Source organism: Leucoraja erinacea, chromosome 23, assembly GCF_028641065.1.
Source record: "Leucoraja erinacea ecotype New England chromosome 23, Leri_hhj_1, whole genome shotgun sequence".
NCBI lineage: Eukaryota > Metazoa > Chordata > Chondrichthyes > Rajiformes > Rajidae > Leucoraja > Leucoraja erinaceus.
Window position 1 is genome coordinate 22439375 of NC_073399.1, and position 20990 is coordinate 22460364.

Below are 20990 nucleotides of genomic sequence, written 5' to 3' on the forward strand. Positions count from 1 at the left end.
CACTCTATATTATCAGGAAATGGAAGAAGGGACTTGATTCTAAAATGACAGAGCGACAAACTAAATGCTGCCCAAAAAGTTAACTACTTAAAGTTAATTTAAGTGCTGTTCCCAGATTGACATACACTTCATTTCTATCATAGAATATTGTATTTCAGCAGGAGAGAGACAAGGCAAAGTTTTTCGAAGGAATGAGGTCAAAGTATGTGGGTGATAATTACAGGGTGAAATAGGTGCAGTACTAATAATTAAATATGACCACATTTTTGATCAGTCGTAGAAAGATATGAGGAGCATAGATAGTGTGGGTAGTGAGAAACTTCCCCCCACAATGGAGGTGTTTAAAACCAGAGGGTATGGGTTTATGGCAAGCGGTAAGGGAGCTATCAAGGATCTGAGATAAAAATATTGCCGCCATAGAATGGTTGGAACTGCCTGAGAAGGTGTTGTGGTGGCATTGGTGTGTGGGAGCTGGATGGGGAGGTGTTGGTGCTCTCATAACATTTAATATGTAAAAGAAAGAACACAAAGTGCTGGAGACTCTGCAGGCCAGGCAATATTTCTGGAGAACATGGATAGGTTATCTGGATGAATATTTAAATCATCAAGGCAAAGAAGGTGCTGGTAAATGGCAATAGTATAGATAGGTACTTGATGGTTAGCATGGCCAAAGGGCCTGTTTCTGTGCTGTTTGACTATCACTATGAAGCGATGGGTGTAGTGAGGAAAAAACTCGGCTCAGGAGATCAAGGAAGAGAATTGAGCAGTCACAGTGGTGCAGCGGTAGAGTTGCTGCCTTACCAGACTACGGGTGCTGTCTGTATGGAGTTTGTACGTTCTCCCCGTGACCTGCATGGGTTTTCTCCGAGATCTTCGGTTTCCTCCCACACTCCAAAGATGTACAGGTTTGTAGGTTAATTGGTTTGGTATAAAAAAAATGTCCCTAGTGGGTGTAGGATAGTGGTAATGTGCGGGGATCGCTGGACCCGGTGGGCCGAAGGGCCTGTTTCCGCGCTGTATCTCAAAACTAAACTAAAATTAGCACGCTGATAAAAGATTAAAAGGGACATAAAATACTGATGGGAATAATTTATCAGCAGCCATACTGTTGGACAGAGTATTAAGAAAGTAAAAGAGCATATAACAAAGGTTGAGCAATAATTGAAGGAGGAGATAAAGGGTCATTAATTTTCATATTGTCTGACTAACAAGTTGATAACATACACTCCAGGCAGAATGCCATGGAAACAAACTAGGATCATGCTAATTTTTATCTAGTGAAATTAAATTAGGTTAATTAGTGACCTTGCAATAAATGATGCTTTAGGGATGGATGGGCAAAATAAAATGTTATGCTAAGTTTGTGAATGACATGTAACATGTCTCAAATTTAAGCCAATGATGTAGGAATGAGGGGCAAATTAACCGATTGGAAAATTAGTTTAAAAATATTGAAAGTTGATAAGCAATGGCAAATATTTATTGAAAAAAGAATAAGAAAACAGAATATCACTGTCATTGTAGCAGATAGAAAATGTATGACATAGAAATAGGTCATTTGGCCTGTCTTTTGCTGGGCCTGGCCCTATTAAGATTCAATGTACTTGGCCTGCACAGGTCCCATCTTCCCCCAAACCAGTCCTGAAACCCCAGAAAACTGAAGCCCTCCTTCCTGCACCATTTGTGTAAAGTCATAGTCATATAGCATGGGAACAGGCCCTTTGGTCCAACCTTCCCACACTGACCACCATGTGTCATCTACACTAGTCCTACCTGCCTGTGTTTGGCCCATATCCCACTAAAGCTATCCTATTCATGTACCTGTCTAAATGTTTCTTAATCGATGTAATAGTACCTGCCCCAACTACCTCAGCATCTTGTTCCATTCACCCACCAACCTTTGTGTAAAATATGTTACCCCTCAGGATGTTATTCTTTTCCCCCTCACCATAAACCTATGCCCTCGGGTTCTCGATTCTTCTATTCTGTGTATTTCCCCGATATATTCCCCTCATGATTTTGTACACTTCTATAAGATCACCCCTCAGGCCCTCAAGTCCTGGCAACATCCATGCAAATCTTCTCTGCACTCTTTCCAGCTGGACAACATATTTTCTGTAACATAATGCCCAACCCTGAACACAATACCTCACGAACATCTTATATCACTGCAACATGACCTCACAAGTTCTATACTCAGTACTCTGACTGATGAAGGCCAATGTGCCAAAAAGCCTTTTTGATCACCGTACCTAACTAAATAGCACTCCCCAGAGACCTACCATTCACTGAGTAGGTACTGCCCATTTTGCATTCTCAAAATGCAACATCTCACATTCCTCTGCATTAAATTCCATCAACCCTTGCTTGTCCCACCTGCCCAACTGATCAAGATCCTGCTGCAATTTTTGATAACCATCTTCACTATCATCAATACCACCCACTTTTGTGTCATCTGCAAACTTGCTAATCATGCTGTCTATGTTTTCATCCAAATCATTGATATAGATGACACACACCAATGGGCCCAGCACCGAACCCTGAGACACATCACTCGTCACAGGCCTCCAGTCTGAAAAACAATCTTCCACCATCACCCTCTGCTTCCTTCCATGAAGTAAATTTTCTATCCAATCAGCTATCTCGCCTTGCCATCTAACCATCCAGAGCAGCCTACCATGCAGAACTCTGTCAAATGTCTTGCTGAGATCCATTTATACAATGTATACAGCTCTGTGCTCATTAACCTTTTAGATCACATCCTCAATAAACTCAAACAAATTTGTGAGACATGATCTCCCACATAAAAAACCTTGCTGACTGTTCCTAATTAGCCCTTCCAAAATGGTGGAAGCATGGATTTCTGATTGTAAGCCTATGATCTATGGTGTACCACAGGGATTGTTGCTGGGTCCTTTGTTGCTCTTAATTCATATTGACTTGGATGTGAATTTGGTATGATTCGGAAGTTTGTGCAGGACATGAAAGTTAATGTTGTTGTGGATAGTGAGAAAAGCTGCGATTAGGGTGAAAGCGTGTGGCAGGATGGTGGTCAGACTTATGAACAAGAGCCCTGAAGACTGGCTGTGAGGGGTTGGGGAAAAGATTGTGGTTTGGAGGGAGCACCAAGAAAGCAACTTGTATAGAATCTACCTGTGAGAAGCTTGATACCACAGGTACTCTGACGTCAGTCCAGGCAAGCATGTTTTATTTTAAGTAATACAAAGCTGGTGTCAACTCTGAATTCAAGCTTTCGCTTTGGTATGATGCTTGCATTGTTGTGGGCCCCAAGCATGCAAAACAAATTCCAGAAGGTCTGTTGAACGTTATTGAAATCACCTGTACAAGTCTGGTAACCTCAGTGCTCAAGGACATCATGTACAAGGGGGACTGCTGCAGTTCATCTGATGAATGCACTCCCACAGTGTATTATAATAGGGAGTTCCATTGTTTAGACCTGGTATTGATGTAGGACTAGCATGAAAACTAAAACAGACCGCATAAAAGCATTCCTTCTATAGGAAAAAAATTCCAGCCTCCGATGCATTGCCAACTAAAAATGGGTTGTACATTTAACATAGGAACATAACACACCCACACAATTTAAATGTTTTTTTATCTTATTCCTGCAATCTATTAAATCTTTGCTGACATGCATTTCAACTGCAATTAATCTGCAAACTCAAAGGCAGCCCCTGAGTGAGTAGAAATATACGGAGGTGAATGACGGAAAACCAGGTGCTTTATACTGTGTCCAAGATATCACAGATGTCTACAACAATAAAGACTTTTAACAATGTAATGTCAGGCTACATTCTTTAATTTTGTTTTGTGGGAAGGTGGAAATTATTCAAGAGCTGAATTATTGGCAGGTGGAATGGAAGTGAGATCAAGGAGTAAAAACAGGCTTGATCACGGAATATTCTTCAAGAGAGGATTAAAATGACAATAGGGTGAGTGGTCATGGTGATTAGTCAAACCCACAAGGAGATGTGTGGAGTTGGGAGTCCGGTAGGCGGCGCGACTCTCGTCAGCAGCGGCCTCTGCAGCCCGTCCGCGTTTTTATTATTTTTTGTCTATGTTTCTGTGTAGTTTTTGTTATTTTTTTGTTGGGATGTGTGTGTGGGGGGGGGGGGTGGGGGGGTGGGAGGGGGGGGGTAACTTTTAAATCTCTCCCTGCACGGAAGACCCGACCTTTTCTTGTCGGGTCTCCATTGTCGTTGGGGTTGCAACGAGGAGCGGCCTCCAACAGGAGAAGACCGGGGACTCTGGTGCCGACGACTCACCGTCACCGTCGCGGAGCTGGCCGAGTCCGGAGCGGGTGGAGCGGTGGTGGAGCGCTGCTGCTGCTGCGGCCCGACCTCCGGAGATTCGGAGGCTGCAACTGCGGGCCTGGCGGACGGCGGCACCGGGAGCCCGCGGGTCCCTGGAGGTAGCCCGCTTTTCAGGGTTCTCGCAACGGCGACTTCTCCCGCCCGAGTTGCGGGGTCGAAGAGCTCCTGGAGCGGGGCCTCACAGCACCGCCCCGCGCGGCTTGGAATGGCCGCGGGACTCTGCGAGCGCACGCCGGGGGCTCTAACACCAAGACCCGGTGTGCGACCTCGCACCACCCGGCGTGGCTTTAATGGCCGCGGGACAATCGCCATCACCAGCCGGGGGCTTTGACTTTGACTCTGACATCGGGGGGGGGGGGGGGGGGGAGAGTGCAGTGGAGAGATAAGTTTTTTTGGCCTTCCATCACAGCGATGTGATGGATGTTTATGTAAATTATGTTGTGTCTTGGGTCTATTTGTTTGTAATGTATGGCTGCAGAAACGGCATTTCGTTTGGACCTCAAGGGGTCCAAATGACAATTAAATTGAATCTTGAATCTTGAATCTTGGGAGGTGACAAATCAAAGCAGGCAGAGCAAGCTGCAGAGGACACAGAACAGCTGGGTGAAAGGGTGGGGGGGGGGGTGTTGAGACCGCGTTTAGTTCCCAGAATTGAGCAGTGCCTGAGCCTCAGCAACCCACTGATGTCAAGAATTCCAGATTCATCACCCTGTGAGTGAAGAAATGTCTACTTGGCTCTTCCAGGAACAAGTCACACTACTTTGATTACATACAGCAGAATGAGCCAGTCAAGCGGGACTGGAGGGGGTGCTTATGGGAGGTGAGAGTTGGAATTGAGAAGGTAGCTGTGGAGAATCTTCATTCCTTGCACAAAGTGTTGGAGGCAAAGTGCTGGAGTAACACAGCGGGTCAGACAACACCACTGGAGAACATGTAAAGGTGAACTTTTGGGTCGGGACCCTTCTTCAGAGAGACCTTTTGAAGGAACCCATTGAGTTACTCAAGCACAATATGTCTCTTTTAGCATAAAGCACCATTTGGAGTTGTTTGCTTCTTATATACAAATGTTTTTCACAGTTGGAGTTTTGGCGACCACACTATCGGAAGGAAGTGATTGCACTGGAGATGATGCAGAGGAGATTTACAACCCTCATGCCTGGGTTGGAGTGCATTTTGGTATTGTTGTATTATTGTCACATAAACCGAGATATAGTGAAAATCTTTCATTGTGGATTTTATCCAGTCATCCTATACATGAGTACAATCAATTCTTGCACAACAGGTAGTGCAAAGGAATATAAAATATCAGAGTGCTGAATATAATGTTATAACATTATAGTGTTACATTTACGGAGATAAAGTCCAAGATCCACAATAAGGTAGATTGGAAGGTCGGTACTAGCTAATGGGAGTCGGCTGTTAACAGCGAGGCAGAAGCTCTTTCTAAATCTAAGAACTTTTGTTTTGTATCTTCTGCCTGGACAGGAGAGGGAGGATGAAGGAATACCCAGGGAAAGATTATGTTGACTTTTCTTAAGCAGGGTGAAGTATACATGGAGTTGATGAAGGGGAGGCTGGTCTGTGAGTTGGACCGGGCGACATCCATAACTGAATGGTTCAGATAAGAGGAGGTATTGAATAGTCTGTTTGTTTTTCTTGAAACAAACAAAACTAAGGAGGGATCTGATAGAGGAATACCAAAATATGAGGGGAAGACATAGATGCTAGAAAGCCTTTCTCCATAGTAGAGATTTCTGAAATTAAAGGATATAGGATGCTGATAGAATGTTAAGTCAAAAGATTTACAGGGAATCCGAGCAGGATTTATTTTCTCCCCAGAGTGCAATGGAAATCAGGAATGCAATGCCTGAGTAATGGTGGAGGCAGGTACTCTCAAAATTTAACAAGTATTTAGACAAGAACTTGAATTGCCCAGATATGAAAAGTCACTGACCAAGTGCTGGTAAAGGGATTAGTTTACATGGTTACTTGGTGGTCAGTATGGAAATGGTGGACAAAGGGTGTGTTTTCTGTGTTGCGTGACTCTCTGATGAGTTGGGCCAAATGGCCTGTTTCCATAATATACAACTGAATATTTCTAGACATGGAAGAATGCCCACTGCTCAGCGTGAATGAGTTGGGCCAAATCTGTTTGCATGCAGTATGATTCTACGAATCCATGACTCTGTACTTCAATAATCTTCACAGCGCCTCCATTATCTAAACAATTCTCGAGTGCACTAAAATTAACAAATGGCACAGGACAGAAAAATGAGAACTTACCCAGCAACAACAATGAAAAAATCGAGACGGTTCCAAGTGTCACCGAGGTAACATTTTGGTCCAAAGATACCCAGCGCAATCATCTTGGCAATCATCTCCACAGCAAAGAATGCAAAGATGAAATCATCAAATCCCTAAAAGACAGAATTACCAGTCAGTATGTCATGCTTGAGTGGAGTTTAAGCAGGAGCTTCAGGATGCTTCTGCCAACTACAATAAAAGATCTGACATTCACGGGAGAGGATCTCACAGCCTGTCAGAGGGCAACCAAAAAACCCCACGCATTGCAGAGGTATTTATGCTGTAATGGTAATGGCGCCACTGTCATCTATTCAGCCTCGAATCAGACTCTTCCTCAATTAATTCATCTCCTTCACTGCGAGTCCAGAATTAAACTTTAAAGATGCAGACAACTTTTGTTTAGTTAGAAAGCTGCCTGTCACAAGCTGCGATTTATATTCTTCATTTCGTCATCTCTGAGTGTTAAAACATACGAACATGAATTGGCCATTCTGCACACTTAGACCATTCCACCCATCAACTGGTTTACTTTTGATTTATACCTTTTCTCCATTTGTTCAAAAAGCAAAATTCAGAAGGATCTCAGCAGGTTGGGCAACATCTGTGGAGGGAACAGTTAGACTAATGTTTTAGATTGGGATCTTTCTTGAGTGATTTATTTTGCTCAAGATTCCAGCATCCGTAGTTTCTTGTGCCCCCATTTAATCAATTTGGCTACATAATCCTTAATACCCCCATCCACCAAAGTCTACTAAATACAGCTTGTTTGAACTTTTTGAGATTGAACTTTTATTCGCCTTCCATCACAGTGATGAATGTGGAGGAGTCAATGTGATGGATGCTTATGTTAAAATGTGTTTTGTGTGTTCCGTTGCTTTTTATTTGTGTGACTGACTTGGCAAATGAAATTCCTCGTATGTTGCAAAACATTTTCATTAAATACTCAACCTTGGGGGCTACCTGGAAGAGAGAATGTTTGGGTAGTGTAAACAGGTACGGAAAGTTGGGCAGAGTGCCACTCAAGTGGAATACCAGTTTGGGAAGATATATTTTGTGAAGGAAATAGTGGATAGGAACATTGGACAAGGTGCAAATTTGAGTAAGGGATTGGACAATCAATGGGTCTAATTCAAACAAGTCAAAATTACAATCTGCGATGTATTTGGCAGTTGTTAGGGTTACAAAGCCTATTAGATCTTCCGAGTGATATCTACTGACAAGGCACTCACACTGTGCCAGTCTTTAAAATCTTTAGTTACTCACTGGCTGTCCAATTTGAACAGCTGAAATTTGCTCATCATTCCCAAACGGAATAACAAACTGCTTCAAATTGCAGTTCAGGCAAAACCTGATGCCCCCAGGAATCACAGCAACTAATGCAGATCAACCTGTGCTAAATCTAATCAGAAAAAATTTGATTTAATATGAATGGTCTTCATCTCTCAACATTTTCTGCAGTGTGGTGGTTGACAGACGGAAGCGTGGAGAATTAAAAAATAGCAATGGCTCTAAATTCAATTCAAAAATCTCACCACTCTAATATAGTAACGCATCATAAAGTAAACACCTGGAAAAGTGGAATAATCTGCTGAAGCTTAATCTTCCAATGGCTGTCACTGATGTCAGCATTCCATTAAAAAAAATCTCAAATCTGCTCTTTGTACTCAGGAGATTGAGAAGGAAAAGATCTCTTGAATGAAACTAAGTTTGTGACATAAACTACATTTTGGGATGCCAACACTCTTTGATTGCCCTCGGACTTTCTGGATGACTGCTTAACCTCCCTGATCCTGCTGTGGGAAACATACTGTGGGGGCAATCACAGTGGCAATTAATTATAGTTATGTGGAAACAAGGAACTACAGATGCTGGTTCACCAAAGAAAGACACAAAATGCTAGTGTAACAGAGCAGGCCAGGCAGCGTACCTGGAAAAGATGGATAGGTGACCTTTTGGGTCAGAAACCTTCTTCAGACGTGTGTTTGCTATATTTTCTTTGAGCATGTGTATATTAGTTATAAAAATATCGAGTATGGGGCAAAGGACGGCTGTTTATTTGTGGGAGTTGTTTGGGGGTGGAAGCATATGTGTTGAACCCTCCAGGAATGGAAATCAGTTGCCCCAATCAGGTTTTATAAACATGAGGAGATTTGAAAGTTCAGGAGATAGAATTAGGCCTTTCGGCCCATCAAGTTTGTTCTGCCATTCGATCACTTGCTCTATTTTTCTTTCTCAACCTTTTTCTCCTGCCTATTAGTGACTGGAACAGAAAGGAATAGATTCCTGGGGTAGTTCGACCAGGATCATATTGAAATGCAGCACAGGCATAAGTAGTTGATGGGCCTATTGAAACCTAATGAATAATGAAAGGCCTAGATAAAATGGATGTGGAGAGGATGTATTCAGTAGTGCGAGAGTCTAGGATCAGAGGGCACAGCCTCAGAATAAAAGAACGTACCTTCGGAATGGAGATGAGGAGGGATTTCTTTAGCCATAGAGCTCATTGACACAGATGGCAGAGGCCAAGTCATTGCGTATTTTTAAAGGGGAGATGGATAGCTTCTTAATTAGTAAGGGTGTCAAAGGTTACGGAGAGAAGGCAGGAGAACATGGCTGAGAGGGAAAAATAGAGCAGCCATGATCGAATGGCAGAGCAATCATGATGGGCTGAATGGCCTAATTCTGCTGGGAGAAAGGCATATAATAAGCTTTTCTCATTGGTCAAGGCATTCAGTATAAGAGTTAGGAGTTCATGATTTAGCATTATAGGACTTTGGTTAGGCCACATTTAGAGTGTTGTGTGCAGTTCTGATCACCCCAATAGAGGAAGGATCTGAAAGCTTTGGGAATGGTGCAGAGTAGGTTTACCAGATTGATGCCTGGATTAGAGGGTATTATCTACAAGGAGATGTTGGATTGTTATCTCTGGGGCATCAGAACCTTTCTCTCAGGATCGCAACATCAAATATTAGAGGGCATAGCTTTAAGGGGAAAAGTTTAAAGGAGATGTGTGGGGTATGCTTTTTTACATGGAGGGGGGTGGGTGCCTGGAAAGCTCTGCCAGGGATGGTGGTTGAGGGAGATACAATACTGGTTTTTCGATAGACACGTAGATATGTGAGGAAGGTTTTATTTGACTCATCTTATTCAGAAGATCAAGGAAATAGGCGGGAACATAGTTTTCTGAGGGAGAAAGGCCTACTTGAAGTTCAAAGCAAGGGTAAAATGTCGACAACAAATATGTCAAATTTGCACTGAATGCTGGTTGTTTGCAGCCATTAAACAATCCAACAATTAGCACAAGATACATATACATGCAGGAAGATTGTTCCCGATGTTGGGGAAGTCCAGGACAAGGGGGTCACAGCTTAAGGATAAGGGGGAAATCCTTTAAAACCGAGATGAGAAGAACTTTTTTCACACAGAGAGTGATGAATCTCTGGAACTCTCTGCCACAGAGGGTAGTTGAGGCCAGTTCATTGGCTATATTTAAGAGGGAGTTAGATGTGGCCCTTGTGGCTAAGGGGATCAGGGGGTATGGAGAGAAGGCAGGTACGGGATACTGAGTTGGATGATCAGCCATGATCATATTGAATGGCGGTGCAGGCTCGAAGGGCCGAATGGCCTACTCCTGCACCTAATTTCTATGTTTCTATGTTTCTATGTTTCTATGTTTCTATGAGCAAGGGTCACAGAGGTTTTAAATAAATTCAAGTGATGGAAAAGGGCTCAACCCGAAATGTCGCCTGTCCGAGTTCTCCAGAGATGCTGTCTGATCTGCTGAGTCACTCCAGCACTTTGTGTCCTTTTGATGAGAAACTATATATATCTCTGACAAGATCTGACTTAAGTGATTCTGACTTTGCGCAAATTCTCCCATTAATGTTTTTTTAACTTAACAAATAGTGTTTAAATGTTTTTGTCGTATGATTAACAATTGGATACAGAATATTTGACCTTGGTTTAATATCAATGCCTGACAACATCTTGTATTTTCAGTTCTTCAGAAAAGTCAAGAAATGTATTAAGGTTTGATCTCTATCAAATGCAATTTAACTGGTGAATAATAACATTCAGATTGTGATTTAATAAATGAAAGTCCTTATTTTTAAAGTCATCTTATTTTTTGAATGAAATAGCCAAATACAAAGCAGAAAGGTGATAGGCAAGCACTGAACTTAATCCTCTCTGGTGCCGAGATCCTAGTAAATCTTCATCACCGACTACTGTCCAGCCCACCAGTGCCTGATTACCTTAGATCTCCACCTCTCCAGCCTATGCCATCCATTAATCAATGTCAAGATCCTTCCAATTCCCCTCTCCACTCAAAACATTCATTTATCTATACTGTGTTGCCAGCAGCCCAAAGCACCTATTAGACTCTGACGCATGCCCTCTATTACCATATAACCATATAACAATTACAGCACGGAAACAGGCCATCTCGACCCTTCTAGTCCGTGCCGAACACATAATCTCCCCTAGTCCCGTATACCTGCGCTCAGACCATAACCCCCCATTCCCTTCCCATCCATATAACTATCCAATTTATTTTTAAATGATAAAAACGTTTAATGGATGGCCGCAGTTCTGGCTCAATCCAGCCAGTGGCCACCAACCATCGCAACTCCAGCCTGGGAAGATAGCACCAGAAGGTACATTTTTTAACATTCTGGGCCGCACTGGATCGTTTACGGAAGAAACTAAATCTAGGGACCAATTACTGTACACATGGGATAGCATTATCAAAATGGCATGAGAGATTTGTGAGTTGACAATAATTTTCTTTTCATATGTCTTCCTATGACTAATGTTCTGGCGAAATTTATTCTCTTCCCATCTGATATCCCTTCTTAATGAGCATCCTTTTTATTTGAAATGAAAATTCAGCAGAAAGTCCCTTAGCCTAAAGCATTCCCTTCCAGAAAACTATAAACCTATAAAATTTTAAACTTACGATCCACTTGTTTACCTTTATCCCAGAATCTGGCACTAAATGAAAGTAAACCTGGTTGTCTTCTTTGTTCTTTCTGAATTACTAATTTATCTTCCTCATCGGTTATGTCCCGTATTGAATACTTGCTCTTACTCTCTGGTATGTAACAAAGAATGTGGGAAATTGGCAGAAATATCCTGCATATTGACTATAGTAGTGCCGTTATATCATCCATTACATTTCTTTGTTACTGCCTAGTAATCCATTAGCTTTAATATGTATGAGGAGATATATCAATTGCAGATCTGATCTTGTTCTATTAATGTACGGCCACTAACAGACAATCTGAATGTTAATGTGTACAAAATGAAAACATAATTGCTTTCAAACACATCGTGGCTATTTACCCTTTCAAGACTTTCGAAAGAGCTCTTCCAATTTATATCAAAATTATTTCTGGTTTGCAGCAAACCCCTCTGATCGTTTGCAACATCAATGCCCATATTTAGCTGCTTTTCTTCAATTTCCAAACCCAACCACATGTTCTCCCTCCAATGCTCCCCATGGCGATGAATTATAATGACAGAGATGGTCAGCTTGTTTTCAATGGGAGTTCATTAGAAACTATTTTAATCATTTTGATTTGCACCATGGTTGTTTCTTTGTATTTAATCACAACTGTTCCCCACCTTAACAACCACATTTTTATTATTTCCATTACTTCCTGTGCCTTGGCTCAGTACTTTCTCAAAAGCCTCTTAAAAGCTTCCAATTCTGACAAAAGTTAGTTGAAATGGTCACTGTTTTTCTCTCTCTACAAATGTTTCTTGCACTTTTTGTTTTAATTTCAGTGTGCCAGTATCCACAATGTATTGTTTTTTCATTTCATAAATTCATCAGTGTTAACAGGCAACATTGATCAATCAGTCCATGTCAGTTTGGCTCCACTCTTCAAGCTGCTTAACTATTAAAACCGGCCCACGCACCCCCACAGTGCCTACCATCCTCCAGAATTAAGGAAGTTCAGTTGCACAATGCAAAACTTATAATTAAAGTGCTCGATTGCTTCAGTGGAACAGAAGAGGTATGGAAATGAACAAAATACACCTTTAATGCCAATCTGATTCTTATTTTCTGCTCCCAGAACTGAAGGTGTAAATAGAACACAGCCTTTCACATGTAGCCAATACATGCTGTTGACGTGAAACAAGTACAGTTGTCTTAAGCTTTTAGGATGTAAGCAGTGCTGCAATTGTTTTGACTGAAACTCTGATCCATTGACTCCTTCAGGTCAGAAACTAGATCTGCTGAATTGAACTGAGCAGCCAATCTTTTTTTTGGGGGGAAGGAGGAAGAAATAAAGGAATTGTTAATCTGCACATAGCAGCGTATTGATATTAGAGACATGAATGTGGGCTGGATTTGAATTCAAACTCCAGAGGTAATGCTAACCCACCAGCCTCAGCTCCTCCACTATTGAGCATTGGTATTGAAGACAAAAAGGCAAGAGCTTACCTTCAGAATTTTGCAACGTTCTGACTCGCAGGTGCTGTCCTGACAGGGCTGGAACATTCCAAGGGTGACACAGTTCAGCAAGATGACCAACATACTCATCCGTTCAAACCATGTAAAATAGGGGAGTTAAGGAAGCATCCAGATACCTTCATGATAGTAAGTTATCATACATTGAAACGGCAGCAAATAGAGGTCATGCAATGCACAAATGTACGGTTATGCCCCTGTCCCACTTAGGAAACCTCTGGAGACATTGCGCCCCACCCGAGGTTTCCGTGCGGTTCCCAGAGGTTTTTGTCAGTCTCCCTACCTGCTTCCACAACCTGCAACCTCCGGCAACCACCTGCAACCTCCGGGAACCCCACGGAAACCTTGGATGGGGCACAAAGTCTCCAGAGGTTTCCGTTCAGGTTTCCTAAGTGGGACAGGGGCATAAGGGAAATGATTCACTGATGGGCTGAACCCAGTGGTGATGATCTGACGGGACTGCCTGTATAACATCTCTATCTGAAACTGGGGATAAAACTGATTGAAACCCAGAACGAACAAGTTAAAGTTGATCAGCAAAGTCCTCTGTTGTTTTTTGTAGAGAACCTGCACATTCAAGCCTATGAATTAAAGCTTCAACAAAGAAAACAAAAATCTTTAACTTATAACCACACAAAAAGAACATTCCTTTATAATTGTATATGATGCATCCTTTTGGTGCAATTAATATTTCTCCCATATAAAAGGTGAATAAAATTAGAGGGCAGAGATTCACTGTAAAGTGTAAGAGATTTAGAGTGGATTTGAGGCCGACCCTCCTCACACAGTTGTGAGTATTTGGAAAGTGCTGCCAGAGAGTGGAGGAAGCAGAATTTTCAGAGTTTAAGAGCTATCTAGATGAACATCTAAAATGCCTAGGCTTGAAGGCTATTTGCTAAGAGCTGGAAAATGGGATTGATAGGGATCGGTATTGGATTGGTATTAGGCCATTTGGAGGAATGGGCTGAAAGATGGCAGATGGAGTTTAATGCTGATAAATGTGAGGTGCTACACCTTGGCAGGACAAATCAAAATAAGACGTACATGGTAAATGGTAGGGAATTGAAGAATACAGTTGAACAGAGGGATCTGGGAATAACCGTACATAGTTCCTTGAAGGTGGAATCTCATATAGATAGGGTGGTAAAGAAAGCTTTTGGTATGCTAGCCTATATAAATCAGAGCATTGAGTATAGAAGCTGGGATGTAATGTTAAAATTGTACAAGGCATTGGTGAGACCAAATCTGGAGTATGGTGTACAATTTTGGTAGCCCAATTATAGGAAGGATGTCAACAAAATAGAGACAGTACAGAGGAGATTTACTAGAATGTTGCCTGGGTTTCAACAACTAAGTTACAGAGAAAGGTTGAATAAGTTAGGTCTTTATTCTCTGGAGCGCAGAAGGTTAAGGGGGGACTTGATAGAGGTCTTTCAAATGATGAGAGGGATAGAGAGAGTTGATGTGGATCAGCTTTTCCCTTTGAGAATAGGGAAGATTCAAACAAGAGGACATGACTTCAGAATTAAGGGACAGAAGTTTAGGGGTAACATGAGGGGGAACTTCTTTACTCAGAGAGTGGTAGCGGTGTGTGGAATGAGCTTACAGTGGAAGTGGTGGAGGCAGGTTCGTTGGTATCATTTAAAAATAAATTGGATAGGCATATGGATGAGAAGGGATTGGAGGGTTATGGTATGAGTGCAGGCAGGTGGGACTAAGGGAAAAAAGTTGTTCGGCACGGACTTGTAGGGCCGAGATGGCCTGTTTCCGTGCTGTAATTGTTATATGGTTATATGGTATGAACCTGGTGGGCTAAATGGCCTGCATTTGTGCTTTTTTACTCTATAGCTTCTGAAAGCACTGGGTCTCCCTGTTCATCATGAACCCAGACAATGGATGCATTGTACACATTGTCAGCAGAAAATAATTCTGGCCTGATGATGATAAAGAAATTACCCAGTTAGGGTGCAGTCTAATGCTCCTGGAATCATGCTCCCTTGCACCAGCTGACTGTGTTCTAGATGCTGGGAGTCATATGTTTTGGAAGTATTTTCACAATAGAATCCAGTGTCATCCAACACAACTTCACAATGGTGAGTGGTGATAAGAAGAATAGAAGAAACAGGAGCATTTACAGACTAGTGCAGCGATTCAGTAAGATGATGGTTGATCAATTCTGGTGAAACCTACTTTCCCACTGGCTCCCCATACGTATTGATTTTATTCTGTGAATATAATTGTGAGAGCAAAGAACCAGTTAACTTTGTCTAATTGTGTCATTCATATGTGGCCAGACACCACAGCTGATTTTATCCTAACTATCCAGAGTTATTTTTAAATGATGGCAGTACCAGGCTGCGTTTACAAAACCGCTCAGTCAAGATAAATGTTTTTTGATTTCCCTCAGCTTTTTGCTCTGACCTGGCTTTTGCAATCCGTAGCCAATTCAGAGCTGCACACCAAGGAATGTGTGAACTAAATAATGGCTTCTGTTCAACATTGCTCACTGTGAACATGTACAAATGAGCTACACAATGCCCACAGGGCAGTGGCACTCAAACTATAAGCTGCAATGAAGGAATAAATGGAGTGTATTAAAAGGTTAGGATCATACAGTAATGCAAAAAAGGAGGGTGAGAAGAGGTGCTGGAGGAGCTGAAACTGGCACTCTGATTACTGGTGTGCGGCTATAAGTGGGTAGAACCTGCGTCATGTACACAATGTCCCCATTTAATGTGAGGAATGAGTTGTTCCCAAGAGGTATTTTCGTAACAATATCCAGAAATGCTTCTGAGATGTAGTAAAACTCTTTCAGGAACTAGTGAGGCTTTTTTAGGTTAATCCATATCCCAAAGGCTACTTGACGCAAACTAAGTACAGACAGCATCCGTTGTCAGGATTGAACCCGGGTCTCCGGCGCTGCAAGTACCGTAAGGCTGCAACTCTACCGCTGTACCACCAGGCCACCCTTGGAGGATTCATCCAGGTCTGTCCGAGTTAGTCCTGCATTTACTCCCAGAGAGTAGGGTTCCAGGCTAGCAGGAGAGGTATGTTAAATATTCCCTTGAATGTTCTTCAGTAAAAGGATCGAATATTGGAGCACTAGCCAATGGCTTAAAAAAAGTCTAGCTTTGGATTAACGGTTGTCCAATTATTAATCTTTTAGTTACTTTCAAAGTCTAATGAATGACAGCTTGTGTCTTTGAGCTGAAAATTCTCCATCCTTATTAACAGGAAATAGATTAAGGAAATCCTTTTGACAGATTAGCTGATAAATAAATTCATAGCAGTTGCAATCAAATCCTTACAATTGCCAGAGAGCCTTCTGTTCCCGTGACTGCTACTGACAGGAGCAGATATAAAAATGATTATGATTACTCATGATATCTTCACAGTCTGCCACAAAGAGAAAGCTAATCTGTACAAACTGGTGAGATGAACTGTACCCAGAACAGTATTGGCAGCAGAAACCACCGTCACTTTAGTGTTGCATTGGCTGTCAAACCTCAGGTGTGATAAGATTGTAAAGGAAGAAAGGAAATCGATCTGAAGAAGGGTCTCGACCCGAAACGTCACCCATTCCTTCTCTCCAGAGATGCTGCCTGTCCCGCAGTGTTACTCCAGCATTTTGTGTCTATCTTAGATTTCACCCGTTTCCTAACTTCAGGATGTCCCAGAGGACATAATTAGTGGTCAGTTTGAAGTATGGTCAACCTGGAAGTAAACATGGTGGCTGATTTGCACGTGGCAAATCCCACAAAGACAAGGGTAAAAAAAGAGCTAGTTATCTGTGTTGGTTGAGGGATAAACACTGAACAGGCCACCAGGAATAACATGGAATTAAGGAACTCCAGATTTACTGCTAATTTACCAAATTAGTCATAGAAGTGCCAGAGTGACTCAGCAGGTCAGGCAGCATCTCTGGAGAACATGGATAGGTGACGTATTGGGTTGGGACACTTCGTTAGACTGATTGGGGGGAGGGGGGAGGGGGGAGCTATATGGGAGGAGGGGCAAGAACAGAGATGAAAAGATAGAAGATGTGAGGCTTCAAATCTGGCCTTTTGTCTAATCATCTGGCTATCAAAAACCACTTTCCGCCTATTAGCTTCCAGGCTTTGATGCACAACCTCTCCCAGCTTTCTTCGCCCCCCCCCCCCAACACATAGACAGACAAAGACAGACACACACCATCAGACACAAGCAGCCAGACACATACAGACACACACACAGAGACACAGGCACACACGCAGACACACGGACATAAACACACGCACACACACACAGACACACAGATACCGGGAATAAACTGCCCTACTCTTTGTCAGAAGCAACTCTACCTGCAGATTTCCCTCAGGATAACACCAGACTTTCAGCCTAGCTTCAGCTTTGAATGGATTTTTTCTGATCCGGAGGCATGCATGTAATGAAATGACCTACAGCTAGAAATTCTGTTATATATAGCAGACATTTCTCTCTGTGACATGATGGGACATAATTTTCAGCATCTTCCACATTCGGGTTCCTTCCCTGTGAGAGTGATCAGCTCTGAATTTAATGCAGTCACCACCAAGATGGTCTCTTCAAGACTAGTTTGCACAATTTCAGCTACTCTATACAGAGAAGTGTGAGGTGATGCATTTTGGGACGTCTAACAAGGGCAGGACTTATGCCCCTGTCCCACTTAGGAAACCTGAACGGAAACCTCTGGAGACTTTGCACCCCACCCAAGGTTTCCGTGCGGTTCCCTAAGGTTGCAGGAAGTTGCCGGAGGTTGCAGGTAGTGGAAGCAGGTAGGGAGACTGACAAAAATCTCCGGGAACCGCACGGAAACCTTGGGTGGGGTGCAAAGTCTTCAGAGGTTTCCGTTCAGGTTTCCTAAGTGGGACAGGGGCATAACACAGTGAATGGTAGGCCTCTGGGTAGTGTTTTAGAGCAGAGGGATCTAGGAGTGCAGGTGCATGGTTCCTTGAAGGTCGAGTCCAGGTAGATAAGGTGGTCAAAAAGGCTTTTGGCACAGTAGCCTTCATCAGTCAGATTATTGAGTATAGAAGTTGGGAGGTCAGGAGGATGAGGCGTGATCTTATAGAGGTGTATAAAATCATGAGAGTAATAGATCGGGTAGATGCACAGAGTCGCTTGCCTAGAGAAGGGGAATCTGAGGGGTAACTTTTTCAAACAAAAGGTGGTGCTTGTATGGAACAGGATGTCAGAGCAGGTAGTTGAGGCTGGGACTATCCCTACGTTTAAGAAACGGTTAGACAGGTCCATGGATAGGACAGGTTTTGAAGGATATGGACCAAGCGCAGGCAGATGGGACAAGTGTAGCTGGGACATGTTAACCGGTCTGGGCAAGTTGGGCTGAAGGGCCTGTTTCCACACTGTATCATAGAAACATAGAAAGTAGGTGCGAGAGCAGACCACCAGGTCCATCGAGCCCGCACCGCCATTCGCTCATGGCTGAACACTAAACAGACACACTTACCCACAAACAGTAGACACAAGACACAGAACACAAGACACTACCCTCCCCTTTATACCGCTATCACCCCTCTCCACCCCAAGAACCTCGTGATCTCCTGGGGGAGGCAAAAAACCGGATAAAAACCCAGGTCCAATTCGGGAAAAAAATCCGGGAAATTCCTCTCCGACCCCAATCTAGGCGATCGACACTTGTCCAGGAGATCACTCAGGTCTTACTATACTAACCATACCTAGGTCCATATCCCTGCCCTCTCCCCGTAGCCCCTTATCCCCTTGGCAGCTAAAAAACCATCTATTTTAGTCTTAAATATATTTAAAGTTTCTGCTTCCACTGCTCCCTGGGGCAGTGAATTCCATAAATTAACCACCCTCTGGGTGAAGAAGTTCTTCCTCATCTCAGTTTTAAAAGAGCCCCCCCTTATTCTGCAACTATGTCCCCTAGTTCTAGTTTCCCCGATCATTGGGAACATCCTCGGTGCATCCACCCGATCAAGGCCCCTCACGATCTTATATGTTTCAATGAGATCGCCTCTCATTCTTCTAAACTCCAAAGAGTAGAGTTCCAGCCTACTTAACCTTTCCTCATATGTCAATCCCCTCATTGCAGGAATTAATCTTGTAAACCTTCGCTGCACTGCCTCCAGGGCTAGTACATCCTTTCTTAAGTATGGACCCCAGAACTGTACACAGTATTCCAAATGTGGTCTCACTAATACTGTGTACAGCTGCAGCAAGACCTCCGTGTTTTTATACTCAATCCCCCTAGCAATAAAGGCCAAAACTCCATTGGCCTTCCTGATTGCTTGCTGCACCTGCATACTAACTTTCAGTGATTCATGTACTAATACCCCTAGATCCCTTTGCGTTGCATTACAACGCAGCTCCTCCTCATTTAGAAAATAACTTGCCCTATCATTTTTTTTTCCCAAAGTGAATGACTTCACATTTATTAGTATTAAATTTCATCTGCCAAGTTGTTGCCCACTCACCTAGCTTATCTATATCCTTTTGCAGACTCTTCCTATCCTCCTCATCCCCTACTTTTCCTCCCATTTTTGTATCGTCCGCAAATTTTGATATATTACACTTGGTTCCCTCCTCCAAATCATTTATATAAATTGTGAACAACTGGGGTCCCAGCACCGACCCTTGCGGAACCCCGCTAGTTACCGGTTGCCATCCCGAGTATGAACCATTTATCCCCACTCTCTGCTTCCTATTTGTTAGCCAATCCTCTACCCATGCTAATATATTACCCCCAATCCCATAATTTTTAATTTTTAGCAATAGTCTCTTATGTGGCACCTTGTCAAAAGCCTTTTGGAAGTCCAAGTATACCACATCCACCGGTTCCCCTTTATCCACCCGGGTTCTTACTTCCTCAAAGAATTCGAGCAGATTCGTTAAACAGGACTTCCCCTTCACAAAACCATGCTGGTTCTGTCCGATGAAGTCATGTTTATCCAAGTGCCCCGTTAGTGTTTCTTTAATAATTGTCTCTAACATTTTACCCACCACCGATGTTAGACTAACCGGTCTATAGTTACCCGCCTTCTGTTTACTTCCTTTTTTAAATATAGGTGTTACATTGGCCATTTTCCAATCCACTGGGACCGTTCCTGCCTCCAGGGAGTTTTGGAAAATTATCACCAATGCATCCACAATCCCCACCGCTATCTCCCTCAAGACCCTTGGATGTAATCCATCAGGCCCAGGGGATTTATCCTCCTTCAGTCTCATTAATTTCCCTAATACCACCTCCTTGGTGATCTTAATAGTATTTAGCTCCTCCATTCCTACCGCCCCCTGTTTATCCAGAGTTGGAATATTTTTTGTGTCTTCTATGGTGAAGACTGATACAAAATACTCGTTTAATGCCTTTGCCATTTCCATGTTCCCCACCAACAACTCTCCAGTCTCACCCTCCAATGGACCAACGTTCACCTTAGCCACCCTTTTTCTTTTTATATAGCTATAAAAACTCTTACTATTAGTTTTTATGTTGTTCGCTAAATTCCTTTCATAGTCTATTTTCCCCGTCTTAATTAATCTCTTAGTTATTTTTTGCTGACCTTTAAATGCTTCCCAATCCTCTACCCTCCCACTATCTCTGGCTACCTTATATGCCCTTGCCTTCAGCCGAATACTATCCTTTATAGTTTTACTGAGCCATGGCTGACTGTTCTTACCCTTACCCCTTTTTTTCTTCATAGGAATAAATTTTTCTTGAAGGTTATACAGTATACCCTTAAACGTACACCACTGCTCATGTACCGTCTTATTCTTGAGTCTGCTATCCCAGTCAACTTTGATCAGCTCAGTCCTCATACCTTCATAATCCCCCTTATTTAGACTAAGCACCCTAGCCTGAGTTTCAACCTGCTCCCCTT

The 20990-nt window shown here is 42.7% G+C and overlaps 1 protein-coding gene across 1 annotated transcript in view; it reads right to left on the minus strand.

The window, feature by feature from the left end:
* Positions 1–13483, minus strand: part of cacna1g (calcium channel, voltage-dependent, T type, alpha 1G subunit) — a 239374-nt gene extending 225891 nt beyond the window's left edge. Inside the window, exons 1-2 of the mRNA XM_055654095.1 lie at positions 13090–13483; positions 6618–6751 (exon numbers count right to left, since the gene is read on the minus strand). Coding sequence (XP_055510070.1) covers positions 6618–6751; positions 13090–13188 — 233 coding nt within the window. The 5' untranslated portion in view covers positions 13189–13483. The remainder of the gene's footprint in view (positions 1–6617; positions 6752–13089) is intronic.
* Between the last annotated feature and the right edge of the window lie 7507 nt (positions 13484–20990).